This window comes from Psittacula echo (genome assembly GCF_963264785.1).
Source record: "Psittacula echo genome assembly, chromosome: 17".
Taxonomy (NCBI): Eukaryota; Metazoa; Chordata; class Aves; order Psittaciformes; family Psittacidae; genus Psittacula; species Psittacula echo.
In genome coordinates this window covers 5,322,098-5,335,926 of record NC_137753.1, presented here as the reverse complement: position 1 = coordinate 5,335,926, position 13,829 = coordinate 5,322,098, and the positions used below count along the sequence as shown (strand labels likewise).

At 55.9% G+C, this 13,829-nt stretch overlaps 1 protein-coding gene across 1 annotated transcript in view; it reads right to left on the bottom strand.

The window, feature by feature from the left end:
• Positions 1–13,829, bottom strand: part of AGRN (agrin) — a gene marked incomplete at both ends in the record, with an annotated part of 102,438 nt that overhangs the window by 48,372 nt on the left and 40,237 nt on the right. The window contains one exon of the mRNA XM_080631284.1: positions 3,164–3,211. Within this exon, the coding sequence (XP_080487410.1) occupies positions 3,164–3,211 (48 nt within the window). The remainder of the gene's footprint in view (positions 1–3,163; positions 3,212–13,829) is intronic.

The window sequence follows — 13,829 nt, the reverse complement described above, 5'->3', positions numbered from 1 at the left end:
ACATCTGCAAAGGTGGATGCCAGCAAAAGGGGTGGCTGCCACCACCCCGGTGAGCATCCATCAGGGATGCTGGCTTGAGAGGGTACCCCTGCAGAGCACCAAGGGAGGAAGGTGGAAGGGAAAGAGGGAGGATGGGGAGCAAATGCTGAGAAACCAGTGTTTTATCCTAATGATTCACCTAAGAACATGGCTTCAGGGCTTTGAGAGGGTTCATTGTTCTCCCTGCCCTCCACAGAGCAAACAGCAAAAGCAATCTTACCTCCCGCACACAACTCCACCAAGGGATGCTGAAAACAAACAGGAGTCAAGCCTCTCCTCACAGATGCTGCAAGAACAAGGAGAGGGGAGGAGGTACCCTCCCACCATTTATTGCACCCCAGGGGATGCAGGATGGCACAGCCCACCCTGCCTACCCCTGCACCACACCTGCAATCCTGCCCTAGGGGGGTGCACCTGAGCCAGCATCCACCCTCAACCCAGCTCCCCATGCAGACTGAGGAGGAGAATTAACCCGCTTGGATGCCCCAGGCCAGTCCTTCAGTTGGAGAGAAGGCAACAGCCTTCACAGAGCACTGCATTTAAGGCAACCAGGCCTTAAGACTCTATAAAGCTTAACAATCCCCTTCCCAGCTGTGGGAATGCCAGCGGCATGGGAGATTTGGGAGAAAGCAGTGAGTTAACAGCATTAACGGCCTTGGTTCGGGATGAAACAGAGACCACTCTATAAATCAGTGTGTCGCTGCAGAGTTTTCTAGGGTAGAAGTGGGTATGAGGAAGAAAAGGAAGAGATAAATAGCACACAAGTCTTAATTACAGACACCTCCCTGCAGTGTCTTTCACCTCCAGCATCACCAAGCACCAGGGAGCAGTCGTGGCTGCAGCACCTTTTATGTGCGCAAGACAGGGTCATTGCAGAAGAGATGATGTCCAAGGTGCATGGAGCCACTTCCTTCATAAGGAAAACTGAGGTCTGACATTGCCTGAGCAGACAACGATTCCTGCCCAGCTTTGCAACACTGTTTGGAAGGGGAAAGGATCACTATAAACCTCCCAGCAGCAGGGTCCCCACATACAAATACCAAGCTGCACATCCTTAGCCGGTACCGATGGGCTGAGATCCATTGGCTCCCAGCACAAGTTGCCAGCTAGTGGCAACCCACTGCTCACCATAGAGCTTGCAGAAGGGCAGAATCTGCCCCAGGAGATGAAGAGGTGATGAACCTCGAGGAGCTCAGATGGAGAAGCAGCAATTGAGGGGCCGTGCTGTGCTTAATGCTGCCCCTATCACACTGTAGTGCTGGGACACAGCCCCCGCAGTTGCAAGTACAAGCATAGCCCTGCCTAAATCACACAATCCCAGCCTGGTTTGGGTTGGAAGGGACCTTAAAGCTCATCCAGTTCCAACCCCCTGCCATGGGCAGGGACACCTTCCACTAGAGCAGGTTGCATCTATTAAACTTGCCGAAGGAGGGGCCTCATTTGGCAACCCATGCCCATGGGTAGTAGTTTTCCATCTCTTGTGGGGACCAGAGATCTTTTGGAGTATGTCATCTGGATGGGCTGGGCTGCTAATATTTTGGAGCCCTAAGCTAAGCAGCTACACCTACGTCTGCTTTTATTTTTGCCTTAGATGTCTCCTCTGGTCCAATTATAGACTAATCACATTTTATCTAGCATCCGTTTCTCCCCCGCCTCCTTTCCCACCTCCAGAAGAGAAGGCAAGAAGGAAAGAAACAAATGTGTTATTAATTGACTGCTGTTTTCTCCTGGCTCCTTCTCTGCACGTGCGGGACATGGGGAAGGGGACTGGAGAACCTGCCAGCAAAAAGCAGGGCACTCAAAGGATGCTCAGTGAAAACAAAGCTCCTGCAATGACATTATCTGAGCGTGTGCCTGCCTGCATCCAGCAGCTTTTAAAGCATTGACTGGTAACAGCATGGCCTCAGAAAGCAAAGGTGCTGCAGATTTGAGAGACCAGAAGGCTTTAGGAAGCTCAGAGGAAAGGTGTGAGGTGCTCGTCAAGACACCAGGGAACCCATAGGTGAAAGGCAATCCATAAGTGGTCCAGGGCAAACGCAAGTCCATAGGAAACAAAGGCGCTGTCCTTGCCTGTGAAGGACACACGGATGATGGGAGATGGAGAGGGAATTGCTAAGAGAGCCCAGAAGCAGAAGCCTGTGGGACCTAAGCAGCCTAAGCTGAACACCAGCTTCCATTTGGCTCTTGGTGCTGGTAGAGCTGAAAGCTTTTGCCAGCTGGAACAGGAGCCCAACAGATTTGGTGGTAGCATTTAGGCAGTGTTAGGAGCTGACTGGTCCAAGGCTGAATGGGCCGGGATGGGCTGATTCAACTTTGGCTGTGCAGCAGAAGCAGTGATTTAATGAACAGGCAACAGCATCTCAGCAACCTCTGGTAGCCTCAACACCCCTGCTTATTCCACATCCCACACACTTGGGCTCCAGAGATTCCTACTTTCTTCACGCCCATTTAACCTCCTCCTGCCATGGGCCAGCACAACCCACTCCATCCTTTGCCAGCAAGACCAAGACCTGCTAAAGCAGGACACTCTGTGTCCACATCACTCCCTGTGCTCCGCTCTGACACCACTCAGAGGAACCAAGGGAGGCAGAACACTGTTTCTGGCTATTTCATCATGCTAACAACAGTCCATCACCTTCTCACAGCCTTCCCTTTCCATCACATACCATGGCCATAAATGCCATTTGCTTCTTTATCCTTGATTTTGCTCTGTGCTTGCAGAGCAGCAAGCTCCTTCTGCTTCCCCCTTCCTTTTGCCAACATCCAGGAAGACCCGCAGGGAATAAACACAGAATAGCCATGGGATTCAACACTGCTGCTTTTAAATATAAGGTTCCTTATACTTTATTCCGCAGCCCCATGAACCAATAAAGCTCTGCAAACCACTGGATGATCCCGTCTCCCTTTCCAGCCCTTTCCTGTTTCCACCCAGGAAACCTTCTGCAGGGAAAGGGAGCCAGGAGGAGCAGTTGCGCTGCCCAACATCCAACTCCTGCATCCCCAAGGCAGGGACGAGGACATGCAGCACAGGGAAATAGATCACTGGGTCAGGAGGAGCACGAGAGGCTCCTTGCTTTACTCTCAAAAGCATCCTCAGCATGGGAGCACCGCAATGGGTACTTACCATCTCGTGGCGTTGGCGGCGTCTGAGTAAAGTAACTATTGGGCTTGTCTGCAAAGAAACACAAAACAAGGGGCTGTCAGCACTTCTCTTTGGTACACGTTCTCCTCTGCCCCCCGCACCTCTGCCCACAGCTCCCGAGCAGCTTCTGGACCAGCATTTCCTTCCTTCAGCACACAAGCAGGCACTGACCCCCAGGGAATGCACGGGAGCAAGAAGGGAACAGTGGGAACAGGAGATCGAGCTCTCCCATTTGCATCAATGGAGCATCTCTGGCTTGGAATCTAAGCAGGCTGGCAGGATCAGGTGCATCTCACCAGGGCTGTGATGTGAATCACGCTGTGCATCACCTCTCACACATGTACCTGGGTACCAACTCACCAAGTCATCTGGGTTGAGCAGGACAGCAGTAGGGATGCTGCACCTCCAACCAAGGAGGCAAAGGTGAGAGAATGGGGTAACCTGGGGCAGCAGAAGGTGAAACCTCCCATAGGCATGACCACAGATCCCAGAGCAAAGTGGGACCTTGCCTTGCCACTGCCAGCCCTTACATCTGGATATCGCCTGATTAGCCAAGGGGGTGAGCCCAAAGCCAGGCTGAAGGCTTTGCCTGCCCTCTAAAGGCTTTCCTCACAGCAGGCGTCAGGCACATTCCAGCATCAAGGAGGTAAAAGACACCTCTCATGATGGAGTCTTCCTCACAGGCTTTGGGGTGGTGAGCACCCATGCAAGGATGTGTGAACAGAGCACAGTGCCTCAGCAGCCGGCAATTCACGGATGTACTCACATCCGCTTGGAACCAACTGTGTGATCTACTTGGTCACACCAGGACAGCCTGATCTCAAGGAGGACTCTGTCTTGCCCCGACCTGCTGATTCTTCAGAGCAAGAGAATGTATAGAGAGCAGGGAGCAGCCTAGGAGATATCTCACATCCATCACACATAGTCACAGGTTGAGCTTCCTTATCACAAGGGAGCAGCAGAAGCCCTTGGCCAGGGCAGGACTCACATCATTTTCCCCTCACCTCCAACACAGCTCTGCTGAGATCCCCAGCTCACAAACAGACCAATGCATCCCCCGGAGCATCACCCACACTCAGACCTCAAGCAGCAGACCAGGACACGGAGTATTCTGGGGACACAGGACACAGAAGGTGCTGGTGCAGCCAAAAGCATGAGCACACAGTGGGGAGCTGGGGCTGGCTCACACACACCCACAGTCACAGCATCATCTAAGGGAAAAGGAGGGTAGAGCTACATAGCGAGCTGTCACCTCCCCAGACAGCAGCAGACAAGCGATGGCAGCATCGGGATGCTGCTCCCACACTGACCTGACCCCTGCTTTTCCCTCCCCTGCTCTTCCCACACGCCCAGAGACACCTACAGTTGTTGAGGAAGAGCAGAACGGCAAATCCCAGCGTGGAGGTGGCCAGGAGGATGAGGCAGATGTTGCATGGGATCATGAAGTACCGCACCACCAAGGAGACCTTGTGCTGGTACAGCCGGTCCCGCTCCAAAGCCCCCGGCGCCATGGGGTACTGGCAAGCTGTCATGCTGCAGGCCAAAGCTCGACCCACCGACGACCCATCCAAGGCACAGCAGCTGCAGAGCTCACATGAATCCCTCTTTTCCCCCTCCCTGGTTGTCTTCGGCAGCAGCAAGACCTAAGTTTTCCCAGAGGTTCCCATGCTCTGCTCACAGCAGGGCAAGGTGGCACCTTCAGGAGCACGAGCTTGCCCCCACATCTGCCATCTCAAAGCAGGGTTATGCCTAAGGGGCAGGTCCGAGCCCGCTCTGAAAGGACACACACAGTCCTGTGCTCAGCAATCCCTCTTCCAGCCCGGCAGGTGTCATGGAACAACAGAATCCGTGTCAATCCACACCTTGCAAACTAAACAACCCCAGGCAAAAGTGCTGAGAGCTCAAGTTCTGCAGCCAAGACCACCGGGATGGGGACAAGCTGCTGCTGGTGTGGGAATGATGGAGGCTGCCACAGCCCCGATGCACGCTGCCTCCCAGGAGCAGGGCTGGGACAGAGATGATGAGAGGGGTGCCAGCATGGGACCCCTCTTGGGTTTACAGCCTCGGAAACATCCGTATTCCCTCAATATCCTCTTGGTGGGGATGGGAGGCAAAATCTCACCACCCCGGCGGTGTGTAGCAGCCTCTCGCTCCAGCAATACCGAGCTTCCTCCGCTGTCTGTGTCTCCTTTAGCTGCGGATGCTCCGGAGCAGGTATCCCACGCTCCCAGCTTCTGAACCTCCAGGAATATCCTCGCACCGCAGGATGCTTCAGCAGCCCCACAGCGCGGCTCCGCTCACATCCACTGCTCCTCCACCCCGCAGCCTCACGTTGCTCCCCCGCCGCTCCTCAGCCTCCGGTGAACAAGCCGGTTCCGCCGCCCCGGTCCTCCCCTCGGGCTCGCTGCCGCCCCGCACACCTCGCCGGCGGACAGCAACCGGGGCAGAGCAGCAACGCTTCCTCACGCAAGGACATGCCAGTCCTTCCCGGAGCGATCCCGGCTGCCCGCCGAGCCCGGCATGGGGAAGCGGCACGGACGGGATCGAGGGACCCAGCGGCGCTGCCGGAGCCCCTTTCCCGAATCCCGGCTCCCTAATCCCGGGATTCACGCGTGGAAGGGCCGCGCAGCATCAGACAACGGAGCACCCGCCCGCCCCACGCCCTGAAGTTTCCCCGCCCGCTCCGCTGCTCCCGGCGGCCGCCGTGTCCCCCCCTTCCTTCTGTCCCCGTTCTCCTCCCCTCCTTCCCCGCCTGCCGCGGGTCGAGCCCCGGTGAGCGGAGGGAGCGAGACCCCCCCCAATAGGCAACAAAGGAGCGGGCGCGGCGCAGACAAAGAGCGGGGAGCGCTGCCCCGTTCCCCCGGGGCCAGCCCGGCCGGGACCCATCGCCCCGCCCGCCCGATCGCCCACCGCGGGGCGGAGCGGCGGGGAACAGCATCGGACCCTCCCCAGCGTTAGAGACGAGACCCCCGGGGCAGCAGAGCGCTGCAAGGAGCGGCCCCGCCGTGACCATTGTCTGGGTGTTGGTGGTAAAGGGAGGGCTTAGTCTGGAGAAGAGAAGGCTCAGGGGGGACCTCATCGCTCTCCGATGGGAGGATGGAGCCGGAAGGGGCCTGGGCTCTGCTCCCAAGGGGTGGCACGAGAGGAACCGGCCTCAAGCTGCATCAGGGCAGGTTTAGATGGAGCTGAGGAGCAATTCCTGCCCCACGGGGTGCTCCGGCATTGGAACAGGCTGCCCAGGGCAGGGCTGCAGTCATCATCCCTTCAAGTGTCCACACCCCATGTAGAAGAGGCCTCAGTGCCATGGGTCAGTGGTGGCCTTGGCAGGGCTGGGAATGGTTGGACACGATCTTAAAGCTCTTTTCCAACCCACAGCAGCCCCACACTAACACCCAGAAGGAGCAGGCACAGAGTGGGTGCTCTTGGGTCCGTGCACCGCTGGCACTCCAGCCGGATGGGGAAACAGAGAGTATGGGGAGAGAAAAGATTCCTTGAGTGAAGGTCTCAGAACAGGCTGAGCTCTTTCTCACCATGGAGGAACAAAGCAGCTCTGGAGGCTCGCAACAAAACCCTGCAAGAGGAGGGCTCTCTGGTTACAGAGGCACCTGAGTACACACAGCCCTGTGCTTTCAGGGGCTGGTTCATCACCCAAGCCATGGGACACAAGGGCTTTTGCATGTGCCCTGTCCCGCAGTGCTGCAGAGGGGCTGCCCTTGCTGTACCACATCCTCAAACCCCCATCCCATTCTCCCAGGGCAAGATGAGCACTGCGGGGATGTGGCAGCGGGGAAGCCCGCTGTGGGCAAACTGGGAAGTTCATTGCAGAGAAGCTGCTCTAAGTTCCTCATATCTCCCCCTGCTTGGCACCCGCCGGGCAGCCTGGACGGGAAGAATGCCTGGGGAGATGCTCACTGCATGGGAATTCCTCCGACAAGACAGCACCAACCTGAGATGGGAGAACAACCCTGCCGGCAGCGTGTATCCCTCTCAATCCCAGCCTCGCTCCTCCCTCACCTTGGCAATTAGCCTGAAGCCTGAGGGTCACAAACACTGGAGCTGAATCCACCTCCTCTCCCTTCCGGTGGGGAGATGTGCAGGAGGCTGGGTGGTCCCTTAGCAGGGCACTGCAGGCACCAGGAGTCAGGAGGCTGTGGGATCTGCTTGGGATGGGATTGGCATAAGGTACACCACAAAGCTGCTCGGCTCTGATGGAGATGTGGGCTGGGAGCATCCTGGGTGTCCCAGCGCTGTGGGTACAACGTGCCAAGTGCAGGGAAGGAGAAAAACAGGGGAGGAGGAAAACAGGGAAAGGAGGAAAGAAATCCAAGTCACGTCCCAGGTTTTCCTCCTCTTTAAACCTGCATCGTTCCCTGGGGACTCGCAGAACATGATCCCAGCTTGCTGCAAGGCACGGGCTGCATCCTAACCAGGAGAGCCCACACAAGCAGGGTGCCTGAGCACAGAATCAGCTGGGTTGGAAAAGACCTTAAAGATCATCAAGTCGAACCTTTACCCACCACAAAACCATGCCATGTCCAAGCAGGGAGGAAGATTGATGTGCACCCCAAACACAGAGCCCCTGAGAGCCCAAGTGCTTCGTGAATCCATCTCTCCCAAGCAGACGCCTACCAAGAACCCATCTCAGGATCCCCCTCACAAGCAAAGCCCTTTGCCAGATGGGAAAGGGCTCCTCATCCATCTCCAGCGGCCACGGGACATGGCACAATACCCCTCCGTCGCCACGGATAAGGCACAAGGGCTGGCTGAGCAAGTTGAAGCACGTGGCAACTGGATGGAGACTCCAAGTCTCACTGCACACAGAGCCCCCCAACATCTCCAATCCAGTGTTTTCCCCCCAAAAGGTTAAGTTCAAGTCCCTGCTGCATTTATAGAATCCTTCCCACTGACTGCAGCCCTCGGGAATTTCTGGAGCATCACACAAGAAGCCAAGACCTTCCCAAGCCCTGGACCTCTCCTCTGCTTGGTCACCCCTTGGTCCTGTATCCTTCTGCTCTGCCCTGGGATACTGCCCAATGCCTTCCCCATGCTGACGCTGACCCAGCAGCATCCCTCGTTCCTCCTGCACTCCACACACCTCTCCCTGGGCTATGCTCAGAGCCATGCTCCCCCAGCAATCCCAGCACACGCAGGTTAAGGCCAAAGGCTTCCAATAAAGAAAGGAACAAATCCCCAAGGGGATCCAGGCCATTTGCATCCTCCTGCCCGCGTGTTTTCACATGCAAATCATCACTGCACAGTCCTCCCTTTCTTCCCAGGTCTGCAAGGACTCTGTCCCTCTCCAGCCCTTTAGGGGCCGCTTTTAGGGGCAGGACTGCCTCATGTATGAACAACTTTGTGTCCTGGAGGAGGCAGGTTCAAATGCAGCATGGGCAGGTCAGACACTTACATTTGCCTCATGTAAGTCTCTCAGATAAGACTTGATAATCAGAAGAGCCACGTGCGCTGGGGAGACATTGCCTGGTCCATCCATGTGGGTTGTGGCTGTTACCACCTCCCCAAAGCTGGATGCTGCACAGCTACATTTCATGCCTGCATCCTTCTGCCCCAGCTACAGCACACAGGGGCAGCCAGTCTCCCATACAATCCCTTTGCCAACCATGCCCACCACACTCATCCCTTTACACTACACCAATACATGAAGAGCCAGGTAAGAAAGCACAGCAAGACCTCAACAAGGTGAAGGAGCACATAAAAGCCACCTTTGGCTCAGAAGTGAGCAGCCTAGAAGACAGAAGAGGTGGCCAGTGAGCCCTGCAGTGGCTGTGCACAAGCCAAAGGCACCTGAGACATCAGAACAGCTTGGACCCCCCTGATACCTTTGCAACTGGCTCAATTGCAATGGGAAATCCCAGTCCCACCAGCCAGGCTCCAGAGCATCTGCTGCTCATCATCCCTGCAGCATTCCTCCCTTTCCTTCTCCTTGGAACTGGAAGCATCCTGGCTATAGCTGCAGGCTTTCGGATGGGTACCAGCCTCAGCAAAGGGCAAGAGGCAGAAAGTCACCACATCTACCAGGGAAGAAAAGGGAGGGACAGGGATAGCCCCCAGTATAACACCCTCAGACACAGCTATTCCTCTACTACAGTAGGGAAACATAATCCTTGAGCTCACCCATATTCCCCAGGCCAGTTTTCTAAATCAGTGCTCTATGCATTAAGGCCTCCATGTGGTCACCAGCCAGCTTAAAGCCTGCTGCCATTAGTGGGGTTATCTGTGGCCTTCCACAGCGAGGATGTCAGAGCAGCAGCACAGGCAGTGTGGCAGGATGCCGGGGTTATCCTCATGCTTCGGGAGCACAGACACACATTGTGGCCCATTTACATGGGAAGAGATAACACCAGGTTCATTTCCTTCGCCTTCATTTCTGCCTCTTGCAGGTACCAGCCTGCAACATCAAAACCCAGTGCTGCTTTAGGAAGTGGCTGGTAGCTGTCAGTCTCTCCCACCTCATTGAGCTACAGACCTCACAGGAGCCCCCAGCTCCTGCTGTTTCCAAGCTGATTCCCCACCTGGCTCCATTCTCCCTAATCCTGTTTGGCAGGGAGCTAATTGGGATTTATCTGTCAGCACCCAATGCCTGGAGAGCCATTTTGTGCTTCCTCCAGGGAGGGTGAAGAGGAGGAGGGAGCCTGCAGAAAGCATCTGCACATCCTCCCTTCCCCATCCCCTCCTGCAGCTCCATAGGCTCATTACCAACATTGCAGAGAAAGGAGCAGGAGGGGGAGAAAGTGGGGGCTTTAATTATTTCATTTAACACTTGGCAGGACCCAGCTTGACTCCTGCTGAGCAGCGCTTGGGAATGAAGAGCTTTGATTCCCTATCAACGGGAGACAGGGATGCGGGTGTGCAGGGAGTGGAAAAGGGGTTCAATCCACACCATTGCCAATCAGCTATGCCAGGCAGTGCTGGACAAGGGGTGCATCTCAATTTCCCTCTTAGTGACTTTGTCCTGAAACAAACCCTTCTTACCACGTGATATGGGACCATGCAGCTGTTTTCCAGATGTGCCATAGGATGGAGTGGTCCAGGCGCATGTGCCACAGGGGATACAGGTCACCCTCTCTCCTGCATCACTGTCCGCACATCACAGCCTGTGCTGCATTGGAAGTGCCAGACAGCCCCAGATGTTCCTCACACACGCAGCACAAAGCCCATACCAGTTCCACCCAACCACCCAATAGTGAGTGGGTTCGTGATGCCTCTGCCTCCCTGATTTAAACAGGAAAAGATAAAACAAGGTGTGCACACAGAACTTGGTGTCCACATCTGAAGAGCTCCCCAGATACAGCGCAGATCAAAAGCAGGCACAGAGCAAAGCAAAAGCAGCCCAAGGGAGGGAGATGATGCATCTCATTGCTAAGACACACAGCTCCAGACAAGCACTCTTTGTGCAGCCCTGTCATCCTCTGCCTTCACAAGGATTCCCATGAGAACCAGGGTGCCCACTGCAGAACTTGTGTTCAGGACCCATGGAATCAATTGGGTTGGGAAAGACCTTTAAGCTCATCAAATCCAACCATTCCCCAGCACTGCCAAGGCCACCACTAACGCATGGCACTGAGGACCTGTCCCCCTGCCTTCCCCCAGTGTTCCAAGGGTATCCGGAGCGGGATGCATGCACTTTACAGCCCCAACCCTGCGGCTGCTCAGGCTGGAGCTGCGGTGCCGCAGCCCTGGCTCCTCTCTGGCAGGCTCACACTGCCCTCTGCTGCTCCCAACAATATGGACCGTGCTGCAGCAGGCTCCATCCGAGAGCAGGCTGCCCACAGCATCCCCATGCATGGCAGGGATGATGGTGGAGAAACAGGAGGGTGATGAGGGTGGGAAGCTGCTCCTTGCTAGGGGACAACAGACGTGTCAAACACTTCATAGGCCAGTCTGCCCTGAACTGATGTTGTCTTGTGGCTGCCCCATACCTGGCAGTGTTCAAGGCCAGGTTGGATGGGGCTTGGAGCAAGCTGCTCTAGTGGAAGGTGTCCCTGCCCGTGGCAGGGTTGGAACTGGATGAGCTTTAAGGTCCCTTCAACCCAAACCATTCCGTGATTCTATGACAATTCCTACCCATCAGCCCTCAAGGAGCTGAGTAGCGGCAGTGAGGGATGCAGGAGTGGCCAGCACATACCAGGAGCAGAGGTGCCGCATCCCAACAGGAGAAGCATCATCTGCCACAGGAGCTGTACAAAGTGCTGCAGGCAGAGGGAGCAGTGGCAGCAGTATTCGGGAAGCACCGGCCACCTTGAGCCAGAGATGCTCTGGGGTGCAGAAGCTGAACCCCATGCACAGGGCAGCCCCATAGCCCTCTGCCATCTCATCCCAGCCAGGGCTCTGCAAAAGAGCAATGAGTTTGCCCCTGGTTGCCCCACTCAGGATAGCCATAAGAGCCCATAATCATAGAATCACAGAATGGTTTGGGTTGGAAAGGACCTTAAGATCATCCAGTTCCAACCTCCTGCCATGGGCAGGGATCAGTGATGCAGCTCTGTATCAGTCACCATCTACCTGTCACCAAGCTCTCCCGAAGCAGCTCCTTGGTTGTGACAATGGCCAGCACCCACCATAGACAAAGCATCAGCTCCACACTGTGGTCCAAGCTCTCATAAAGCAAACAAACCACAGAAGCCATGGAGTGGTGCAAGAATGGGCTCCTGGGGATGCACAGAGCCAGGCTGAGCAGCAGGATGAGAGGTGGCAGCATTGCCCTCTCCTGCAGCAGTAGGGGAGGACACACACGGCCTCTTGCCCATCACCCAGTCCCACAGTGGTGGTGCTCCAACCCAGGCTGCATCCATAGGGAGAGCAAACCCCCCTCAGGGAGGTGAAGAGAGCTCGAGCACATCACTAGAAAGGAGAAAGGAAGCACACCCAGCAATGATGTGCTTGGACAAGCCCACAGGGGAGGATGCGGCTGCTCCAATTGGATTGGGAAGGCAGGGAGAGCCACAGGAGCCTATGGGAAGGAGCAGAAGGGCAGGGACATCCTCTGCAACCAACTGTGGTCCTGCTTGCAAGCTCCTCACAGGCACAGCAGAGGGGCTTGCATGTTGGATAGCAAAGGCAGGAGGCAAAAAGCAGGCAGAAACCAGCCTAAATGCTGCCAACCACACACAGCTCAGAGTAAACCACTTTGTGCCAGCGAACAGCATCCGGGAGCAGAGCAGGATGCTCTTCTGCTTGGAAATGCAAAGGACTCAGTTTGTGCATCTCAGGGCTGACGCACAGGGATATTCAGCCAGCAGAGGATGCTGTCGGCTTGGACAGCTTCTCTGCATCCTCCTCCTGCTCTGGGAGAGGTCCATAAACTTGTATGTCCCTCTGTTCCCTCTCCAGCAAGGGCACATTTCCAAGCAGACCCTTAGCCTATCCCTCCCGTTCTGCAGAGCACAGTCTCTATATTATACATAAGGGCACAAACCAGGCAGGAAATACAGCAGCAATAGCTTTAAACAGCTCAGCAGCCACAGCTGGCCCAGTGCTGGTGGACATGCCCAGACCAAGGCCAGCTGAGCTGCCACAGCTCGGTCCCACCCCATGTCACACCAAAGAGCCAGCTGCTTATCCATCTCTATATATGTATATGTACATAGTGTGCCCTTGTGTTGGAGGCAACACTTTATATATAAGGGGCACCAGAGGGATGTGGAGCTGTTGGAGTGAGGCCAGAGGAGGCCATGGAGATGCTGCGAGGGCTGGAGCAGCTCTGCTCTGGAGCCAGGCTGGGAGAGCTGGGCTGGGTCAGCCTGGAGAAGAGAAGGCTCCTGAAGGGGAGACCTTAGAGCAGCTCCAGTGCCTAAAGGGGCTGCAGGAAACCTGGAGAGGGGCTTGGGACAAGGGCCTGTAGGGACAGGCCAAGGGGAATGGCTTGAACCTGCCAGAGGGGAGACTGAGATGAGCTCTTAGGCAGAAGCTCTTCCCTGTGAGGGTGCTGAGGCGCTGGCCCAGGGTGCCCAGAGAAGCTGTGGCTGCCCCATCCCTGGCAGTGTTCAAGGCCAGGTTGGACACAGGAGCTTGGAGCAAGCTGCTCCAGTGGCTCTGGGCTGCCCCATTCCCCATCCCCAGTGGATGTGCACACAGGTTTGGGCATGCAGGGGAAGGACGTGAGATGAGCATCCAGCCCAAGCACACGCCAAACGCCTTCCCTACGCATGCCCCGTATCTGCAGCCACCAAACAAAGGAGCTGGCCACGAGGCTCCGGGGATGCCGGGATTCCCAGTGCTGGGGATCACAGGGAAGTGGGCACCCAGCCAGGCTGCAGCCATGTATATCACACACGCTGCACGTGCCTGCTAAGGGCTGCTCTCATCAGGCACTGCACACACATGGCTTGCTTTAATGACTGGGATTCACTGTTTAATACAATCCCAGACTGGGTTGGGTTGGAAGAGACCTTAAAGCCCATCCAGTTCCAACCCCCTGCCATGGGCAGGGACACCTTCCACTAGAGCAGGGTGCTCCAACCTGGTTCTGCCCTCCTTCATGAACTACATCAGGTATAACACATGCCGCAAACCCCCCCAGGCCAGGTTTAACCCATCACTTTTAGCTCCATTATGAACTAGGAGAGGCTATTCCCCCCCAGGAAACTAGTGAAGGTGAAAAGCTAAGGATGGAGTTGGAGATGAGACACGC